The sequence below is a fragment of the Lolium perenne genome, chromosome 6 (assembly GCF_019359855.2).
Source record: "Lolium perenne isolate Kyuss_39 chromosome 6, Kyuss_2.0, whole genome shotgun sequence".
Taxonomy (NCBI): domain Eukaryota; kingdom Viridiplantae; phylum Streptophyta; class Magnoliopsida; order Poales; family Poaceae; genus Lolium; species Lolium perenne.
The window spans coordinates 184,736,660-184,759,310 of NC_067249.2; the positions used below are offsets into that span (position 1 = coordinate 184,736,660).

Sequence of the window (22,651 nt, forward strand, 5' to 3'; positions counted from 1 at the left end):
CCACTTTGTTCGTGAGCAAGTTGCCCTCGGTCGCGTTCGAGTTCTTCACGTACCGACGTCACAGCAGTTTGCCGATATCACGACGAAGGGATTGCCATCCACGACATTTCCTGAGTTTCGCTCCAGTCTATGTGTCGGTGCCGACCCTTCGACTGCGGGGGGTGTTGAGTAACATATTGTATAGGTATAGGTCCCCGTGTTTTCTCAGGGTTGTACCTATAATTGTACATGTGTCCGCCTATATATACATGAGCAGCCGGCCCTATTGGTGCTGTGCAATCTCCAATAACTCTTCTACAAAAACTCTACCCTTGCACAAAAAGAGCGATCCATTCACACCATTGTTGTGCAAATCCCTTCCTATGTAGAGCTTGTTGCAAGAAAGGTCTCTTTCTTACTTGCAGTAATAACTAAGTCATAATAAAAAAAAATGAAAACGATGTACTATAAAAAAATGTAAAGCACAAAGTAAAGCGCGGCTGGAGTAAGTTCTAATTGGCCTAATTTAGACCGACGGCCCCAGTGTGGGGCCGATACGCACTGCCGCAACTGGTAATTGTATGGGTACTCTTGCAACTGCGGTCCATGTGTGATCGATCCATTGGTGTTTATTCTTTCTTTCTTTGGGGGTGTATTGCAGTAACATTATTAGGGTCTTGTTTGGTGCTAGTGTGTTTTTAGACATTTGTGGAGATTATCCAGATCGAATCTCAAATCCCCACGTATTTTTAAAGCACCATTGGCTCCAGTGTATTGGTCTATTGGGTTGGTTTTAGTCCCACTTTTTCTCCGAATTTCTCAAATCCAAGTGTATTATCCTCAAGATCCAATACTACCATTTCTTTGCGAATTGAAATTAGGAATGGAGGATTTGACATGATTGTGTGGAGAGAGAGGTTTCGCCAAATCCCAGCGGAGAATGCTCATTAATCACTATAAACACTAAACCAAACAAGACCCAATTGCATCCAATTTATTAATGGCTGAATGGAAGATTTCAAAATTAGCCGTGATGTGATGTGCAGCATCATGTACTGAAGCAATGTGAGCTGTTTGGTTTAGATTTTAGACGGTTTGGTGGCGGCATCCTCAGGTCCAGCACGACACCCTTGCAGCCTTGCTGTGTATACTGGTACCGATGAAGTATGATTAAACTAGGGATGGTTTTCTTTTGTTAATCGTGTGCTCTGGTTTCCGATGAGGTGGCCACCTTGGCGCCACAATTCAACACATAACAACACATGCATTGATTGGAGCATACTTTCTACCAAGATTCTCGGCGACTTCACGTGTATATGTTGTCAAGTTTCTCTTGTTCCTTGGGCATATCCAGGAGCTACATGATCTTCTTATGATAATATAATAATGGAGTATTAGATTGGAAAGGGTGCTAGACTGGTGGTATATATAGGTAGTCCATTTTACATAACTGAACAAGCCTGCCGTCGGTTATATCGACCTTGTCATTCGCACATGAAGAAACTTGAGAGGTCTCCACAAAGAAGGCAGACACAAATAACCCCCCGTATATATATAGCTGGCATGCGTCTCATAACGACATGGGAGGACGAAGAAGAAGGAAAGAATGAGACGACACGGTGTGATGTTGTTTCGGCTCATGTCCTTGTTGAGGAGATCGCAAGGCGAGAGGTGAGCCGAACCAACATCACTCATGTATTCTTCGTTCAGATAACTCCACTTCTCGGTGGTAAGTCTGTAAGACTGTAAGTCTCTTATCATGAATGATTCAAAGAGTTAACTAGAGTTGGTTTTCTTGGCGGACCATGGCCTCTCGCCGGTGGGGAAGGTCTCAGTTCTTCGTTTAGTTTTATTTCGGTGTCTTCTCTCGAGATGATGAGGCGGCTACGTGCTGAAGCCAGAATAAGATCTCTTCGCCCTATCCTCGCTCCATTGGTGCGTCTAACGTCGGTGGAGGGCGCGTGGAGTCGTGTGTCCAGCGGGTTTTCGTGTTCGCTGTTGTGGTTTCATGTCAGTCTCTTTCGATCCAAAGTTGCCATCATTAGCGATAGTTGTGCTGGTCCTTTGGGGGCTTAGCACGCCGATTTTCCATCTGTATACTACAACAAGCTTTGCCTAAATCCGGTAATGGAAGGAAGGGGATGGCGGCATGCCTATACCTCGCGCTTATGTATGTATTCGTCACTAGGTGGTCTAGTGACTGATTTGTAATTTTTATTACTTTTGAACCTCTTTGTACTTATGTGGATGATTATCAATCGGTTGAATTTTCGTAAAAAAAAAACTAGAGCTGATTTTCCCCCTTTCGGATTGCCTTTATCATTTGGAATAATTTCCTTTATGAGCGACATTTTTCTTCAGCTAAAGAGTATTTGATGATATTAATTCTTCAGAACCCTTCACGTCATTCTTGTGTCCGTGCTGAATGTGCTACTTATTCCTCAAGGAAAAATAGATATTTTCATTTCAGGAAAAGGAGAGGAAAATATACTCCCACTCTGATGCATATGAGAATGTACTCATATCGTAAGAATCTACTTGGATTGTAATATACTTGTTGAAGATGGCCTCTTTGGAAAATTGTTAGTCAGAGGGGTCTTTGCTTCGCTCTTTACTCAAAAACAGTTCGAGCCCAAAAATTGAATGGAATGGAAATTGCCGGCGATTAGTTCTCGTAGCAGGTTACTTCTGCATCAAATTCAGCAGCTAAATTATTTTTACCTGTTACGGTGGTGAAGGGTCACTGAAGAAGGTATCTTGGAGCATCCTTGCCATGCATATTCTGATCTGTACTACCGACGAACGTCCACAACACCATGAAGCAATTGTCATCCTCTACTACTGATTGTTGGAGTATATACTACTTGGCCTGCCTGATCTTGTATCGAACTGCTATTTTGGATGCCCTTTTGGAGCGTAGCGTCTCGGTAGATCTCCCAGATGTCATTTTTCATCTCGTCAGCCTAATTCGCCACATCCCTAGAAGTTTCTCACTTCAACAAAAAAGCCCGCAAAAAAAGCCCGCAAAAAAAAAAACAAAATTAAAGTCTCCATGGTCAAATATTTTCAAGTTTGACCTAAGTTATAGAAAAATATGTTACTTGCTCCGATTCATATTAAATTTATTTAGTATTGGCAGCAGACTTCCTTTAGGCGTGGCTTTAGACTGCGGTGGCAATGGGGAAGGAGAATCCCGTGAGGCTTTAGGTGGCGCGTGAGTGTAGGCATGTGCAGCAGCAGGCGACACATGACCTCTAGTGTAGCAATGCCGATGGTGGGTTGGTCGGTTCATACCAATTCGGTTCCACCCAATATGGAGAGGTATTTCACGGTCAACTCGGTTCCATCTTATCCTATTCATGAGGTACCGGGGGCCAGCACCAATGCTTGTGGTGTCGTTTGCTAATGATTTTCGTGAATCGTGCAATATGTGGGTCGACAATGTGTCGACTAGATCTATAGGCGGGTAGTAAACTAACATGCGGGGATCATGACGCCAATCGTACCTTTAGTTCTATGTAGGTCGATGGAGGATGGGTCAATGCCATGAAAATCGCCGAGATACAATGCAGCCGAGCTTGCCGACGAGAGGGGTCAAGGTGGTCGCAACGTACGGCGCGACAAGTTTCGTCCCACTTCGCGTCCATTTTCCTCATATTGTGTCTCGGCACTGTGTCAAGTTTTATGGTGGAACACACACGCCAAAGCACGGTGAAATGTATAGCTCTTTTTTTTTTTTGAAATCATATATATTGAACCAGCAAGCCGCCTTATTAAAAACCTTCCAGTCCCCTTAGGTACCCTGGAAGGAAAAGAGTGCGTCTGGTACTTGCTGCTTCACCAACACAAAGATTACATCGTGAAGAGGTTTACATCGTTTGCTAACTCTGCCCCTATACAATCAGGTGGTTCATCAATCCAAATGACAGATTGAAACCCACTGGCATTTGCAACTAACCTATGCGCAACCTGATTATTCTCTCTCAGACAAAAACTAAAGCACACCTTAGCAAAGCCCCTAGCTAGAAAAACACATTCCTCAAAGATCGTTGCTGCCACCCCCGCTGAATTGCCGTTGTCCCTCATAATATCAATCACCTCTAAATAATCACTCTCGACCTCCACCTTGGTACATCTGACCTGGCCCGCCAAAATCAATCCATCCCGGACTGCTCTTGCCTCAGCTGTAGTAGCATCACTAATAAATTCGAGACCACAGCTACTGCCGGCTATAAAGACTCCTTTCTCATCTCTAATCACTGCCCCCGTAGCACCAGAACAAGAAACCGGAAAGAAGGCCGCATTGACGTTTAGTTTCACATAGTCTTCCTTTGGCTTCTCCCACCCGAGATATCGATCTCTTACATTCTTTTTCAAAGCACGCCAGTAATTAAGAGCAATAGCCGCTATTGCCTGCGCTGATCTGGCAGGTTTCTGCACTTTTTCATCATGAGCTATTTTCCTTCTCTCCCACCAAATATACCAACAAGCTATAGTAATTAGCTCTTTCAATCCGAGTTCTGGGATCTGAGGCGAGTTCTTGTCTGGTTGTCTTAGCATGGTCTCAAAAGCTCCAAAACCCGCTCTATCTTCATTACAGGCCTCCAAAATATCATTAGTTATGCCCAGATTTTCCCAAATCTCAACAGCCCTTGACACTTAAAAAACAAATATTGAGTATCCTCACAGTACACCAAACATACTGGGTATACACTACTGGTAATAATGTGTCTATTAGGAAAAATTGCCTTACAAGAAATAGCCCCATGCAAGAACCGCCAAGCAAAAAAATTCATCTTAGCTGGGATTCGGAGAGACCAAACCTTAGCCAGACTGGATTCACACCCACCGACCCCTGTTGCATTGTTATGCGAAGCTTCTCCCTATGTTGGTGATCCCATTCCAAATGATAAGCAGATCGAACTGAAAATAATTCTTAGAATTCTCATAACATCCACACTTCTGAAAATGGATACGATCAATGGTTCATCCCATGATCTTGTAGCGGGATCAATGAGTTCAGATACTTTTGTAAGGACCGTATTACCTCGAGGAGTGATAATCTTCCTGGAACAATCAGTGGGTATCCAACAGTATATTAATGTTCGAACCGTCCCCAACTCCCCATATATGACCTCGCTTCTCTTTATTACAGATATACACAAACAATTGTGTAGCTTTTTTAGTTTGAAGATTTTTAGCTTGCCAGATCTAGTGATCCCTTTATTTTTAAATATTTGGAAATTATATTTATGAGTTTCACAAAGTCTGTAAAAAACCTTTATGTAGCCATCGATGCAAAATCTGAATTTTAAAATACTTTGTATCTCGATCTATAGAAAAATGAAAAAGGTGTAGTTCTAAGCAAATGCGGACCTAGGAATTTGTGGAATCTTGACGCAACACAATTAATTTTTTCTCAGACATAATATAAGCATCATGTGGAGCAAACATTATTTTCACGACAATCTATATCTCTTATAAAGCAAAACCCCACTAGAGGGTCATTTAATTTGTCTATCTTAACATGCAACCTAGCCACATCATCAATTAATCACAGCCGTTCGACTGTATTCATCTATCCGTCCGATTGTGTTGCATCCATTGTGACATGCTCAGGCCGGCCGAGACTTCCACTCACTGATATGCCAACTCAGCAAACGAAACGTCACCAACATTATTGTTTTTTTCTTTTCATTTCTTGCGGTAGAGATGGAGCGCCACCTTTAAATGGTGCATGTACATGGTACGTACTCCCTCCGTCCCAGTTCGCAGGGCAAAATTTGCCAATATCTTGGCCCAAGGTGAAATTTCATTGGCCAAGATTTCTACATGCATGGAGTACTAGTGCGCCGTGGTTTCACATGCATGGAGTACTAGTGCGTGGTGGGAGATGAAAAGAGGAGTGTTTGCATGCAAAAATGAATTAGTTTACTCCCACATTAAATGCAAAATGTGCCTAGAAGGTGAGGGATTTTGGGACAAATATTTTTTGGAAATTTGCCTTGCGAACTGGGACGGAGGGAGTACGTATGTCTCCTCCTGGCTGTTGTAAGAGATGCCTCAATTGGCCCTTGATCTTCTCATCAGTTACAATATTGAAGGCATTTATAGCTCAGCTAACCCTCCTCGAACCATGCATTGCAACTTTAGACCGAACAAAACTTCATGATATGCTTTGTCCGCTTTTTGAGAACTGAGATGAGATTAGTATTTATCTTGGTCTTGACCTTCTACATCCATTCGGGAGCCACATTCTCTCCACCAAATCTCTGTGTACACATGGGATGAGGGAAGGGATTGTGAGGCCGCAAGGAAGGTGGCGATGGATTCATGATCTTGAATTGTTGGCTCTATCTTATGTTCTTCCTACCTATGGATTTGTCTACCTGCTATCGGTCCGTGGCTTTCTGCAGTCTATCTCATCTGAGTTTTGTGTATATTGTCAGCAGCAGTACACCATTACCTCCTCGATTTGATCATGGATGTTTGCCTCTAGATGGTGCGTCTGAGTAGTGAGTACTACTTCTATGTTATATCCGGTTCAAAGTTGGGATTATTCCTTTCAAATATGCATCCCGGCGAAGCTTCTAGCCATTATTTCTTGGATCGCATCCGTATAAGCAGCACTTCTAAACTTTGAAAGAATATATGTTGCATCAATCTTTCAAGCTGGGGTCCCGAGGTATCAATTCTTTCTTCATTTTCTTGCGCTAGAAAATACTCAATTGTTCTTCCACATGTGCCATAATTACCCGTCTCTGTTTTTCTGTACTGTGTGGGACATCATTATTCACATTGCACTACATAAGTGCAATTTTATTGGAACTCAAAAGCAGCATCTAACAAGTTCACAATTTTTCTTGCAGTCGGATTCTAATGGGGATATCTGTGCTGCTTGAGAAAATATTTTGAAAATTAAAATATTCTGCAGTTTCTCTAATAATAAGGTGATACGCATAGACTGAAAAACTGTGATATGACATGTCCGTGCGTCTTGGACATTTGCTGAGTCATGTTTTGCTACATGTCTAAAAATTTCTCTTTCATGCCAAATAACTTGAGAACGTATATGTTTTGTGCTATCCGCATACTCCTATATTTTATATGGTCTCACTTTGTTTACTTTAACAATTTTTTATAAACTTTTGTAGCAACACATACATATATTTTCAACAATCTTTTCACGTCATCTACTAACATTTATTAATTGTGGTCTATTTTAACCTACAAGTTATCCATATCATGATTTTTTGAACCATTCAATTTTCCACCTCATCTCCACATCTTTACACGTAAGCTATCGATATCATTAATTATTTTAGAAATCCAATCATTCATGTCATTTCTTTTAGCCGTTTGATTTATCAGATGGCACCATCGAAATCATACATGTCATTTATTTCATCCCTTTGACTTATGAAATCACACCACCGTGCTATGTAATTGCACAACTAAATCTATTTCATGTTTCATTGTATACTATTCTATTTAAAAATTAAAATTTTAAAGATATATCCGCTGCAACGCGCGGGGTATTCTTCTAGTTATAATGTAGAAAAATGGATATAATACGCTGCAAATTAACAACACATTCAAATATTCACAAGTTAACAACTCATTGAAATATTCATATGTGCTAATATTAGACATGATACCAATTAGGAAGAACTCTAGAAAGGATATTAATGAAACTTCGACGATAGAAGTTGAAATGTCCAAATGCACCCACAATGATATCTACAAGATAACAAAGAAAGATGGATAGTAAATCATATGACCATGCGTTCAAAATATGTTGTGATTCGTGAGGTAATGGGAAAGTATCGATGTAGTAACAATGATGTGATAGTTAACCTAGGGCTATAAGTTTTTCATATTCTTCATGGTTTGAAACCGTTGAGTAATAGCAGTATCATCAAATCGTCAATAGCTTTCGTTCGGCCATCGAGTACTAAACCATTCATTCCTAGACTTTCTTACTAATCCCACTGTCTTCAGTTCATAGGGTTTGTGTGTATCTCTAGGTTTTTTATTTGGTCAACATAAGATCAATTGAACAATACAAAAATTATATTATTAAAAAGTAGAACATCGAAGCTTCCTAAATATATATATTTATAATATATATATCTTATTTTTCCTTGATTAAATTTACGACCTAGAATACGCTTAATTCGTATGAACCGGGAACGGCTCCCTCTATGCATTAATATAAGATATTTCAGGTATTTTTGAAATAAACTAGATATAATCCTAAGTCAGTGAACTTGTACTAGAATAGACGAGATAAAAATTAAAGTAGATAAACCAAACAAAATGCTTTTAACATTTTACATTTTCAAGGGGAGAGAGTAGTTTTTACCATCACACAATTTAAACTTGGCGATCTTCACGGCCCACAAAGCCCTCTCAACCGGCCTGGGAGACGTGTCTGAGCAGGACTCCACCGGCCTGGCTAGCCCAGAATCAGAGTTCGCAGCGACCTCGATCCAAAATCTCCAACCCCCTTGTCGTCGTCGACCAAAGGCCAAAACAATGGGGACCAAGGCCGACGCAGCTCCCGGCGGCGGCGACGATCTCGCGGCCATGCGCGAGCAGTGCCGGAGCATGGAGGAGGCCATCACCTTCCGCCGCGACGCGCAGCTCGCCCTCGTCGGCTCCCTCCAGCGCCTCGTCCCGGACCTGGTCCCCACCCTCGACCGCTCCCTCCGCCTCGTCGCCGCCTTCAACGCCCGCCCCTTCGCCCCCACCCCGAACCCCAACGCCGCCGACCCGCAGAACCCCAGCAGCAACCTCAAGCCGCACCACCGCCGCGCCGCCCCCGACCCGGCCCGCTCCACCCGCCGCAAGACCTCCCCGGGCTCCTCCCCGGCCTCCTCCGCCCCCGCCCCCGGCGGCCTCGACGCCGTGCGCACCATGGTCGCCGTCTTCCTCCTCGAGCTCGTCCCCTTCGCCGAGACCGACGCCGCCGTGCTCGCGCGCCGCCTGCAGGCGGACACCTCCTCCGCCACCGACGCCGAGCGGGCGGCTCTCGCGGACCTGGCCACGGAGCTCGGCGGCTCCGTCCCCGCCGCGGTCGCCCTCGCGCTCCGCCGCATCGCTGAGGACAGCGGCGGCGTGCAGATCGAGGAGGCCATGATTGGGGGCAAGCAGATGATGATGGTCTGGGCCATCGACCGGACCAAGCTCCTCAAAGAACTACCGGAGTCCACCACATTGTTGCCGCCCCAACCTCCACCCGCTCCTCAGCCAACCTCGTCGGAGACCGATACTAGCACTGCAATCGTGCCAAGACCACCACCACAGCAGCAGCAGCAGCAGCAGCAACAGCAGCAGGATATGTGGGCGCACTCAATGCCGCCGATGTTCCCACGGCCCAGGGGCATGCCAATGCCGGGGATGCAGAGGATGATGCCAGGGTTGATGCGTCCGTTCATGGCACCAAGCGGAGTTATCTCCATGGGCCCTGCTTCGGGGCCTATGCCTACTCAGCAGAACCAGAGGACCGAGGAGGAGGACCTCAAGGACCTTGAGGTGCTGCTCAGTAAAAAGACATATAAGGAGAAGCAGAACACCAAAACTGGGGAGGAGCTGCTGGATCTCATTCACAGGCCAACAGCAAAGGAGACTGCTGTTGCAGCAAAGGTTTGTTTTCACTCAACCTCCAGCTCCGGATATGTACTGTTGGTCTGTGTAGTTTGAGATGACTAAAAGTCTCACTATATTGTTAGTCATGGCCTCATGGGAGGAGCATTGCTCCAAATCAAGAGGTGGATCGTTTGGTTAATGCTAAGCAACAATACACAAGTACTAAACCAGTAAACCTCTGGAATAGTCTCACTAGAATTTGAAACCATGGAATCCATAGAGAATGGCTAGTATATATAAAGTGTTCACAAGATTTCATACCAAGCCATCAAAGATTGCTTTTCTAGTCGTGTGATTGGGGATTAGGGAATATGACTAGAAGGCAGCAGCTAGTAAAGAATCATTACTTTGGTAGGCTAAGGCATTTGACAACACAAGAATTATTAATATCTGCACTTAGGAGGCAGTATGTTATGACCGGCCTGGTCTACCGCCGGAGGGGGCCCATTGGCCCAACCGGCCAAGCTTAGTTAGGCCTTGTTTGGCAGGCCGGTTTTTAAGCAAATACACGTGTATTACACCAGCCCATCCAGTTACTCGAAAATACACCCTACTTCTGTTTGGCAGGCCGGTGTCTAGTAGTGTAAGCCCAGATAAACTCGTGAAAACACGTCGGATTGACCAGTTTTACAGACGCGAGGTGGACATCGCGTTTTTTACACTCGTGTTTTGTGGATTGGAGAAGAGAATTGGGTGTCCACCCAAAACACGTTAAATAATACGCTACCAAACACAGAAATCCACTGTTACCAAACAAAGCCTTAGGGGCTTAGCCCAGTTAGCAGATTAGGGTTTCGCTAGTTCTCTTATATATACAAGTTGTAATAGACTAAATCAATCAAGCAATAATCAGATATCATTATTGCCGACTCCCAGAGGAGTCGGCCTTCTCCCGTCCGCGCCGCCCAAGCCCTAGCCGCCGCCATCACAGAGCTCGCGACGGCGCCCTGCCGCCGGCGCCGCCTTCCTCCCTCTCGCTCTCCGCACTTCCCCCCCTCCACTCGACGCCCTCGCCGCGGTAGAACCCGAGTGTCTACCAATTTGGTATCAGAGACATCTACGATCATGTCTTCGGGCCAGACCACCGCCACCTCCGCCGCCGCCTCCGAGACGCCGCCGGCCTCCTCCGCCGCGCGCGCAATCGCTGCCGCCTCCACGGGCGCCGCGGCGCCACGGCAGATGTCGCCGGCGCCGCCCCTCCTCTCGCAGCCAGAGCCGCCGACGGCCATCCGCGACCTCGCCACCGCCGTCCGGGGCATCCGCTGTACCTCATCATCTGCACGCGAGGGATGACTACGCCGGTCTGTCGCCACCCTCGCCGCATACCCGGCCGCGCCGACAGCCCTCCCCGGCCGGGGAGCGCCCACTCCGCCCCCGGCCTCACCGCCGCCGCCACCATGGGCGTCCCGGCCGCCGGCCCCCGGCCGGGCCCCGCCTCGCTGCCCCGGGGGTGCCCATCCGGCGGGTCCGCTTCCCGCCATCGCCCTCCCGACTCCCGGCGTGGGTGACCGCGACGGAGCCCCGCCGATCCACTCGGCCGCACCGGCGCCATCCCCCGTCTACACCACCGCCGGGGACCCTCCGCGCCCGTCCTTCCTGCACCCGCCGCCCGCCCGCTTCGCCGAGCCGTCCGCCGGTCGCGCGAGTACCCCGCCCGTGGCGCCACCGGCCTCGCTCCCCACGCTACGCCAAGGCGGAATTCGCCACATACGACGGCGTCGAGGACCCTCAATCGGCTCAACCAAGGCGAGCGCTTCTTCCGGGGACAACGTACTCGAAGCCGGACCGGACGTGGCTCGCCTCGTACCACCTCCGCGGCGCCGCCCGTACGTGGTACTACTCCCGGAGCAGACGAGGGTGGCATGCCTCCATGGGACCGGTTCCGTGAGCTCTGCCTTCTCCGCTGCCTCCGGGCCCGCGGCACGCGCTTGGCGGAACTTGGGCGTTTGGCGTTCACCACCACGGTGCGCAGACTTCGCCGACCGCTTCCAGCCCTCGCATGCCATGCGCCCGGCGTGACGGGCCAACAGCCGCGCCGAGCTCTTCATTGGCGGCCTCCCGACCATATTCGCGTGGATGTCGAGCCACGGGCCCCGCGGGACCTCCGTACGGCGATGCACTACGCGCGCGCTTATGAGCGTCGCGCCCGTGCGGCTCGGCCAGACGGCCCGGCCCGCGGCAACCGCGCCGCCCGACCTCCTCCTCCGCCGCGGCCGCCACCCGCCCCCGCCCCACTGGACCGACCGGCCGGCCCCCGCGACTACACGCACGTTCCGCCGCCTCACCCCCGGCGGAGCAGCTCGAACGCCGCCGCTCGGGACTCGCTTTCAATCGCGACGACCCATACACGCCGGGACACGTGTGCCCTCGCCTCTTCTACACGGAGACCGTCGACGTAGAGGAGGCGACCCGATGGCCGGGCCGGTTGCCGCGGCATCCGAGATGGCCGGGCCGACCGACGCAAGCCTGCCACGGCCTTCGTCGTGTCCCTCCACGCGCTCGCCGGCATCCGCCACGAGCGGACGATGTTGCTTCCGGTCACTATCCAGGGCGAGCCTCGGGTGGCGCCATCGACACGGGGTCTACGCATAATTTCCTCCCCGCCGCCACTATGCGCCGCCTCGCGCTACGGCCCGACAGTGGGGATACCCTCCGCGTGACCGTGGCCAACGGTGACCGCCTCCATCGCCATGGGGTGGTCCAAAGACGTCCCCTTACCATCGGCGACGAGCACTTCGTCATCACGTGCGCCGGCATCGACTTGGGCTGCTTCGACTTCATCCTTGGCGTCGACTTTCGCGGACGCTCGGACCCATCCTCCGGGGACTTCGACGCCCGACGATGACCTTCTCGGGCGCCGTGGACGCCACATTCGCCGGGAGGGTCTTGGAGGCACATCTCCCGCGCCGCAGCCTCCGGCTAGTCTCCGGGGCCGACGACGCCGACCACCCCTCCCCGACGCACCTCCTGCAGAAGACGGCGACATCTTCGAGGAGCCGCAGGGCTGCCGCCCCACGAGCATGTGACCATCGCATACACTTGCTCCCCGGATCGGCGCCGCTGGCGGTGCGCCCATACCGCTACCCCCACCGCAGAAGGACGAGCTGGAGCGCCAGTGCGCGCTCATGTTGGCGGCGAGCATCATCAGGATCTCCACGTCCCCGTTCTCCGCGCCGGTGCTCTTGGTGCGCAAGTCGGATGGCACGTGGCGATTCTGCATCGACTACCGCGCCCTCAACGCCCTCACGCTCAAGGACAAGTTCCCGATCCCGGTGGTTGACGAGCTGTTTGACGAGCTCCACGGCGCGAGGTTCTTCACCAAGCTCGACCTCCGCTCGGGCTATCATCGGTGCGCATGCACCGAGGACATCGCCAAGACGGCGTTAGGACACACCATGGCCACTTCGAGTTCGTGGTGATGCCTTTCGGCCTCACCAACGCGCCCGCGACCTTCCAGGCCCTGATGAATGATGTCCTTCGCCCATACTTACGTCGTTTTGTGTTGGTTTTTTCGATGATATCTTGATCTACAGCGCATCATGGGCGGAGCACTGCGCAAGATGTCGCCATCGTCTTCAACGAGTTTCGAGCGCATCGACTTCACCTCAAGCGCTCGAAGTGCTCGTTTGCGACGACCTCGGTGGCCTATCTCGGTCACGTCATCTCCGCCGACGGGGTGGCAATGGATGCGGACAAGGTGGCAGCGGTCGCCGCCTGGCCGACGCCGCGTTCACCATGCGCCCTCCGCGGGTTCCTGGGCCTCGCCGGCTACTACCGGAAGTTCATCCGGGATTTTGGCCTCATCGCCTCGCCGCTCACGCGCCTGCTGCGGCACGAGGCCTTCGCTTGGGACGACGAGGCTACCGCTGCCTTCGAGGCCCTCAAGGGGGCCCCGACGACGGGCCCCGTTCTCCGTATGCCGGACTTCGACAAGCCGTTCATCGTCGATCGTGACGCCTCCGGGCGGGGTTCGGTGCCGTCCTTCACCGGGGTGACGGGCCGCTCGCCTACTTCAGCCGACCGCGTTTGCCGCACGCCACCTCAAGCTTGCGGCGTACGAGCAGAACTCATTGGCTTGGTCCAGGCCGTCGCCACTGGCGCCCCTACCTATGGGGGCGCTCGTTCCGCGTACGTACGGACCACTACAGCCTTAAGTTCCTCTTGGACCGGCGAGGCGTCGACGGTGCCCCCGACTGGATCGGCCAAGCTGTTTGGCTTCGACTTCACGGTGGAGTATCGTCCGGGCGCCTCAACACGGTGGCCGACGCCTGTCCCGCCGCGACGCCGATCCCGACGCCATCGAGGGAGACTCGGACGGACGCTCGCTTCGCATCCGCTCGGGTCCCTCCTTCATCCTCTTCGACCGCATCCGCCAGCGACGGTGTCCGCGCCGGATGCCCGGCCTTGCGGCGGCGGCCTCGACGCGGGTGAGCTGGACGACCCTTGGCGCATCACCGACGGCCTTCTCCTCCACGGGCGCCGCAGTGTTCGTCCCCGACCATGATGACCTTCGCCATCGTGCTGCTCTTGGCGCACTCCGCCGATCATGAGGGTGTCCGAGAAGACCCTCCATCGTCTTCGCGCGGACTTCTACATCCCGGCGATAGGGCCATGGTCCAGGATTGGGTGCGTTCGTGTGAGACGTGTCGGCGCAACAAGACGGAGACTTTGCGTCCGGTGGTGTCTTGCGGCCGCTTGACGTTCCTTCGCAGGTGTGGGCCGACATCTCCATGGACTTCATCGAGGGCCTTCCGAGGGTGGGCGGCAAATCTGTCATCCTTACGGTGGTTGACCGCTTCTCCAAGTACGCCCACTTCATCGCGCTTGGCCATCCCTACACGGCGGCGTCTGTGGCCCGCGCCTTCTTCGACGGTATCGTCCGCCTACACGGGTTTCCCTCGTCCATCGTCTGTGATCGAGATCCGGTGTTCACGGGGCACGTGTGGCGGGACCTCTTCCGCATGGCCGGGGTCCAACTCCGGTTCAGCACGGCGTTCCATCCTCGGACGGACGGCCGGTCCGAGGTGGTCAATAAGGTGATCGCCATGTATTTGCGCTCGTGTTACGGTGATCGTCCTCGCGCTTGGGTGGATTGGCTTGCATGGGCGGAGTATCGCTACAACACCTCCTACCACTCCGCCCCGCGTGCCACGCCATTCGAGGTGGTCTACGGTCGACCTCCACCACCTATCCTACCGGTGGATCCAAGCGACAACGCGGACGGAGGCAAATGGCGAGCTCATCCGCGCTCGCGACGAGATGCTGGCCGAGGTGCGGCAGCGTCTTGTCCAAGCTCAACAGGTCGCCAAGCACTACTATGACGGGCGACATCGGGAGGTTGAGTACGCGGTGGGTGACTGGGTGTGGCTTCGCCTGTTGCACCGCTCTCATCAGTCCCTCAACCCGCGTGCCAAGCGTAAACTTGGTCCGCGCTATGCGGGGCCCTTCATCATCGTCGAGCGGATTGGGACCATGGCGTACAGGCTTCGATTCTTGGGAGGGGCTCGCATTCACGACGTATTCCACGTGGGCCTGCTGAAGCCCTATCGCGGTGCCCCGCCGGTGGCCACTCCACCACTTCAGCCGACGGCCGAGGGTCGTCTGCTGCCCAGTCCGGCCAAGGTGCTCCGCGCTCAACTACGTCGTGATGTTTGGCACTTGTTGGTGCAGTGGGAGGGCCTTTCCGAGGAAGAGGCGACTTGGGAGCCCCGCGAGGAGTTCCAGCAGCATTACCCAGACTACCAGCTCGAGGACGAGCTGTTTGCGCAGGCGGGGAGAGATGTTATGACCGGCCTGGTCTACCGCCGGAGGGGGCCCATTGGCCCAACCGGCCAAGCTTAGTTAGGGGCTTAGCCCGATTAGCGATTAGGGTTTCGCTAGTTCTCTTATATATACAAGTTGTAATAGACTAAATCAATCAAGCAATAATCAGATATCATTATTGCCGACTCCCAGAGGAGTCGGCCTTCTCCCGTCCGCGCCGCCCAAGCCCTAGCCGCCGCCACCGCGTGCTCGCGACGGCGCCCTGCCGCCGGCGCCGCCTTCCTCCCTCTCGCTCTCCGCACTTCCACCCCTACAATCTACGCCCTCGCCTCGGTAGAACCCTAGTTTCTACCACAGTAGCTAGTAGAGAATTGAGACTTTGGTGGGTTAAGACATTGGGCAACACGAGTATTATTTGCTGCACTGGATAAATGTGAAAGACAAGCAAGATTGTTTTTTTTAGACATTTTCAGTATGATCTTCCTGAGTTCCTGTTGCCAACTTTCTGAAATCATTAATAGAGTAATTTTTACGCGTTAATTTGTTTTATGAGTGATACTAAATCATTCAGTCTGATTGGCATCTTCGGGCTTCCGTTGTTTAAGTGTCATCTAATTTTAGTTATCTACTAACCTTGCTTTTTATCTGGCAGTTCAAAACAAAGGGTGGTTCCCAGCTAAAGGAGTATTGCACAAATTTAACTAAAGAAGATTGCAGACGCCAATCTGGTTCCTTTGTGTCCTGTGCTAAGGTAATGTTATTACACTTGTTTTGCCTACTCAATGTTTACTTCCTGAGATTTTTTTAACCTACATGGCAGTTAACTGCCTTCAGAGTTCTGACTGGTTCTTTTAGGCGTATATATATCTTGTATATGTAACGCAATACTTCCTTACGTTTCTCAGGTTCCAGCTTGTCTAATGCATAAGGTCGCACATATTTTCCCTAGAATTATCTGATTCATCAACATATTATGTGAAATTTCTACTTTAGAGCTTCTCTAGGCTCAGTAAATTGAAACTGAACTGGAGTAGGTATAATCGTAGTTGGCATTCATTGCTCCAAATCCATGTCAGGACTCAAGGACAATCCTTTCGTCAGTTTCTTGTTAATGATTTGGAGAAGCAATTTAAATAATATAATGAAGTAAGTTAAATACTCCCTCTGATCCAAATTACTTGCTGCAGATTCACCATTTTACCTAAATCTGCGACAAGTAATTTGGATCAGAGGGAGTAGTTATTTTAACACATTTATATGAACCGGAAAATAATATGGTTGTTAAATATTTGTTGAATTGGGAGGTGCCAATATAGTACCATATATGTTTTTTACAATAAGATCTTCATATAAATTTTCTTGGTACTATGTTTGAACACTTTACTAGTTCAGTACATGTTCTATAGCTACTAATGACAATACGTGTCCAACTTTTATTTCATTCTGAACAGGTTCACTTTCGGCGTATTATTGCTCCACATACTGATACAAATCTAGGAGATTGCTCTTTTCTGGACACCTGCCGTCACACTAAGGTTGTCATAGAGGCATAAACCCTTTTATTAATACCTTCTCAAACACCCATTTTGTTTTATCTTACATGTATCCTACATTGCAGACTTGCAAGTATGTCCACTACGAGCTTGATCAAACACCTGATATAGCTCCAATGATGGCTGGCGCCCTTGCTCCCCCTAGGCAAATAAAGCCCCATAGAGCTGAATATTGTTCAGAGATAGAGCTTGGAGAATCACAATGGATAAATTGTGACATTCGGAACTTCAGAATGGATATCTTGGGACAATTTGGTGTAATCATGGCTGACCCCCCGTGGGATATTCATATGGAACTGCCATATGGCACAATGGCAGACGATGAAATGAGGACTCTTAATGTTCCTGCTTTACAAACAGATGGTTTGATTTTCTTATGGGTCACTGGTCGTGCAATGGAACTTGGTCGGGAGTGGTAAGTTGTCAAACTTTTAACTTTTCTTCAGAAAAATTGCCAGGGGAGTAAAATCCTTTGCCATTGGGTGCCTTTTTTTTGTACTTCATAACACATATTTGACATTGTTTTCCATTCCAATGATATGTCTTGCCATTTGGTGGGTTTTCATTATGTTTCATACTTGTAACTCAACAGATGCTAGTTGGCAAAATTGGTATTCTGCACTTTATATATTGTTTTTATACTTTAGTGCCCACTATTCAGGATGCAATGTTATTTATTGGTTTGTGGTGATTTTGTTTTGTTTTGGAAAACAGTTGTTTTTCACTGATCCACTTGCACCTCTTTTTTATTCTTCAGTTTGGAGCTCTGGGGATACAAGCGTGTTGAGGAAATTATTTGGGTGAAGACCAATCAACTTCAACGCATTATCCGAACCGGCCGTACTGGCCATTGGTTGAATCACAGTAAAGAACATTGTCTTGTTGGAATAAAAGGGAGCCCCTTAGTGAACAGGAATATAGACACTGATGTTATTGTTGCTGAAGTGCGCGAAACAAGCAGAAAACCTGATGAGGTAATACACCCGCTCCAATGGTTCACACTAGCTTGTTCAGAACAAGTGCAACTATATTACTTACAAAAAACATGGCCTGGTTGTGTTTGTACCTAGAGATCCTTGCACAGATTTGCATCTCCTAATAATAAACATGCACATACTAATTTGAATTCTACAGCCGAAAATCTGTAGGTTTTATTTTCTTTTGATAGTTTTTTTCCCGAAAACACTGCTTCAAGTCTGTTATACTGTGCAGATGTACGCCATGCTAGAAAGGATAAGCCCAAGAACAAGGAAGCTCGAACTGTTTGCAAGGATGCATAATACACAATCTGGGTGCGCACTAGTTATTTCTCCCTCTCCAACCCATAGTTCTCTTATGCGCTCTACATATTGTGTACTTACCTTTTACCTTTTTTTTTGTCAGATGGCTTTCTCTCGGTAACCAGGTAAGTGGAACAAGGCTTGTGGATGAAGGGCTAAGGGCAAGGTACAAAGCTGCTTATCCTGATTTCGAAGTGCAGCCGCCATCACCTCCCAGAGCAAGCGCACCTACGGATGCTGATCAAAATACTCCATCACAGAAGCCCGCTGTATCAGATGGTGAGCGCCCAACCTGATGCTGGCACCTTCTGTGGTCCTGACTGTGCTTGACGTTGAGGAATCATCTCGCAAGGATCTACTGTTGTTTAACTAGTCTTTGTCACCTGTATCCTTTTTGTGTTGTAGTTGTAGAGAAGGAGCAAGTGTAATTCCTTCAGCGATACATTGGCAACATGCTTGCCCGTGTGGCTGTACACGCTCATCAGTCCAACTTCAATATACCTAAGTTCATATAGAATGAATTGCAGTTTTTTTTTGTCTTTCTCTTCTTTGAGATCATTTTATATTGACTGAGAGTGCCCTTTGCATACGTGTTTGTTTGGTTGACCGCAAAGCTTAAGCTTTATAATGACATAAACATCTAACGATTTAATCTAAATTTCATATGAGTTCAGTTTTTTACATGAAAGTTCAACTTGAGTTGGCAGAGGAATGTTTGCACTTGGTCGTATATGACCTCACGTTGGAACGAAATAACATCAAACTTGACTTTTTTTTCTCTCTCAGAAAAACATCCCATGTTTTTTTTGAGACAAAAAAAAAAACATCCACATGTGATTCCCATGAGCCAACAATTCCCCATTTGATGGACGGGCCCACAATCTATGGGCTGAACTTCACATTAGTTGAAGTCCACTGCCGTCACGCCGGGCCCAAACCTAAAACGCCCCCAACTCCTCTGTCGTAGGGTTTAAGCGGCGGTGGTTTCAGCCGCCGACGACCGGCGGAAGCGACAGACAAGGGCGGCGAGCGATGGACTTCTGCCCGGCGTGCGGGATGCTGCTGCAGATCCAGCCGGCCACCGGCGGCCACCGCCTGCGCCTCTTCTGCCCCACCTGCCCGTACGTCTGCCCCATCAAAAACAAGGTTTGCCCGGAGTCTTTGCCGCCGCCACCCCAACTCCGCCTCCTTGCTCCCCTTGTTTCGTTTTATTCCGGTGCCTCGATTGAGTTGGTTTGACGCTCGTCTGGTGCAGATTGTGAAGAAGGCGAGGCTGGCTAAGAGGGAGGTGGAGTCCGCGGCATCTGCCCCCAAGACTGACGGTGAGGCCAAGCAGTCCGCCCCCAAGACTGAGGCTGAGCCCAAGCAATCCGCCCCCAAGACCGAGGGTGAGCTCTTCATCCTTTAGCTTAGCTATATATTGGGATAATCGATTGTTCTTTTTGCTCTATATTCAACTGGTTGCGTAAGTAGGGATTGCTGATTCTTCTACCGGTTTTATTCAGAAGTTTTATACAAACTGTTTTTTTTTATTTAGAAATTTAGCATTCATTGTTCATTTTTGTTGCAAACTCCTTGGAATAATTGGTTCTCATGCTCAATTTGGCACCACTAAAGGGATTTTCTTCACGGTTCTTCTTTGGATGAATTATACTATATACTGAATAATTTACCAAAAGTTCAGTGTAGTTGTTTTGTTATGCAAATATAGCTTAGGAACTTTTTATTACTTAGAAACGTTTCCTGTGCACTATTGTTTTAAAGAGTATAGTTCACACCTAGCTTATTTGGAAGCATGATCCTGTTACCCCCATGGCTCAGGCAATTTTATACTTGTTTTTATACACAGTTGATGGTGTTGTGGGTGACCTGACTTGGGACATGGAACTCCCAAGTTGCGGGTCTATATCGTTAAAATTGAAGTGTTTCTCTCTAGACTAATAGTATGTAATCCCTCCCCGCAAATAAAAGCCATCCCCTGGGTGACAGACGCCATGGCATATATTTACTCATGCTACACTGGCATGTGGTGCGTTTGATTGGCACCTGACGACGACCATTGCTACTTATATTGCAGCCAGCCTAGCTGCCCATAGGCATGGCCACTCAAACAAATTGGTGTGGCAAACGAGCACTGTCGTGCCCGGTCCCTATACGCAATGTGTGCGTAAAGTCATTAAACTTGAGAGTAAATCACACCAACTGGTCCCCTTCAAGTAGAGCACTGTACTCTCAAGTTGCATATCGAGGCCACTGAACTGCTGTGGGTGCTACACTGCTACTACCTTGCTGGTTGTTACTGAGGTAGTGGCACACTGTAGATGGATCATGCACGCAATGACTTGCTTAATTCCTTCTCTCTCTTTTCGACTGTGATCTTAGATAATACTTTTTGTAAACATGGCTGACGTTGTACAAAATTACAATGTACCGACTACACACCAGTAGCCTTGGGTATTTGTTCTAATATACACATGATGAATTTGCTTTTCAGGTACATGATCAGATTGCCACAATGGAGAAACATACTTTTGACAGATGTAGGTACTATTAGGACCGTATCTACAAGTGTTCTGAAACTTCAAAGTATTAGACATGCGGACATGTAAAGCTTCTGCTAGTCAACTTATGATGTGGCATATAACTTGTCAAAGGCCATCAATCTTCTGGAAAACAAAGTCATACATCTTGTTGTGCTGCTGTGGAGAATTTCCCTTCAATGTTAGTTTGGTCATTGTACACGTTTTCTTATGTGGAACTGGATTTATTTTGGTGCTAGAGGTGTTCATTTGGTGTATTGAATTCCTATGCAACCACCATTGCCAAATTGATGCCACATTGGGTTTCCTGTCTGTCTTGCAACCTGAAGCATGTATGGGTTTGCAAGAATTTTGATCTTTCCGTTTCCTTTTAAAAAAAAATATTCGTATCACGATCTTACAAGTGCAGTGAATTTTGTAGTCTTCACAAAATTGGAACAAATTTGTACCTTCTAAAGGAGTCTGTAGGAAAGAGATTTCTGGAATAGAATATCAACTTCCAAGAGATACTGGGAATTGACGATCAAGGAAGATTGAATGTTTCAGCAACTATCGGATGCTGCAACTATTGGATGTTTTTGCCAAGCGATAGACGATTTGGGATCATGTCAACAACCTGATGAGGACATCCCTACTACACCACTACCTCCGTCATTGATAAATGAAGATGAACCTGTTGTGAAGCTCAAGTCCAATGAAGTTCGGATTGGACCAATTACAAGGGCTCGTGCGAAGCTACTTAAACAACAGGTGAACATGTTTCTAAACGGTACTTTGATTGATGAGAACTTTATACTGCCTAAGTCCTATTACTTATGTATCATCAGGTATCAAGAGGAGACGAGCATCGCACGAGGAGTAGAGGAGCAACTGGACATGAAGACGGACGTCAAGATAGACGTGAAGCTGGACATGGAGCTGGACATGAAGATATCTCATGGACGCGCGAGGGGGGAGCGGGAGGCATGCGCGAGAGGAGAAGTCGACGTCCAGGCCGGTCCAGCATCCGGTTAGACCGGCCTCCAGACCGGCCAGCCCGGTCCCTGGCCCGGTTGACCGGGCGCCAACCGGACGCATCGTACCCGAGCCAAACCGGACGAAGTTTTGCGAACTTTCCGGTTGCCGCCCGGTTGACCGGATGCCAGACCGGCCGGCCCGGTCCCTGGCCCGGCTGACCGGATTCCAGACCGGATCCGTCCGAGTCTGTCTCGACCAGATCTATTCTGGGTCGGTTATTCTTGTATCTTTTCGACCAGAAGTCATCCCGGACGCCTATATAAGTCCCCAGGACGCCCCCTAGCTGCTTTAGACCACGTTTAAGATAAACCCTAGTTCTTAGTTGTTTGCTCTAGCAAAACTATTGAATCCCTACACCATATTGCTTGATATTGTGTAGACCCTGAAAAAGTCTTGTGTGATCTGCTGTTCCATTGGGAATTAGACGGTTGCAACTTACCGCTTCGTGGTCGGCGGCTACGTGCGCAAGTGTGTGGAGTTGGGAATATCCTGCAGGGTTGAGAGCTGTTGCATTGGTGACAGGGACCAATCGAGAGATCTCGTTGCGTCATACAAGTTATCATCCACTACATCGTCGTGTTTCTCCGCTGCCATCACCCCCGTGATCATCATCACCACCGTTGCTTACTGAGAAGATCGGGCCATCCCATATCACAACCATTGCATTTTCGGCTGATGTGGAATTTGGGACCACTTGTTAATGACACGTAAAACAATAATGGGACAAATAAAAACACCCACAGGGATTAACCAACATGCAAAGATAACTGAATGTTTCATGCACAACTGCTCTCTTTGATTCGTACGCTAGAAAAACGTAAGATTGCAATGACATACCCACTCAAGTCTTAAATGAATTGCATAAAAG

General features: G+C 48.9%; 2 protein-coding genes across 2 annotated transcripts; both read left to right on the forward strand.

Moving 5' to 3' along the window:
* The first annotated feature begins 8,471 nt into the window (after nucleotides 1-8,471).
* LOC127306710 (probable N(6)-adenosine-methyltransferase MT-A70-like) lies at nucleotides 8,472-18,743 on the forward strand. Its single transcript, XM_051337398.2, has 7 exons — nucleotides 8,472-9,627; nucleotides 16,046-16,144; nucleotides 16,845-16,928; nucleotides 17,012-17,361; nucleotides 17,704-17,920; nucleotides 18,159-18,238; nucleotides 18,330-18,743. The coding sequence occupies exons 1-7, from the start codon at nucleotides 8,518-8,520 to the stop codon at nucleotides 18,520-18,522; spliced, it is 2,133 nt and encodes a 710-aa protein (XP_051193358.1). The 5' UTR covers nucleotides 8,472-8,517; the 3' UTR covers nucleotides 18,523-18,743.
* Nucleotides 18,744-19,170: 427 nt separating this feature from the next.
* On the forward strand, nucleotides 19,171-21,078 carry LOC127306709 (uncharacterized). The gene is made up of 3 exons (XM_051337397.2): nucleotides 19,171-19,372; nucleotides 19,482-19,614; nucleotides 20,721-21,078. The coding sequence occupies exons 1-3, from the start codon at nucleotides 19,259-19,261 to the stop codon at nucleotides 20,726-20,728; spliced, it is 255 nt and encodes an 84-aa protein (XP_051193357.1). The 5' UTR covers nucleotides 19,171-19,258; the 3' UTR covers nucleotides 20,729-21,078.
* Nucleotides 21,079-22,651: the final 1,573 nt, after the last annotated feature.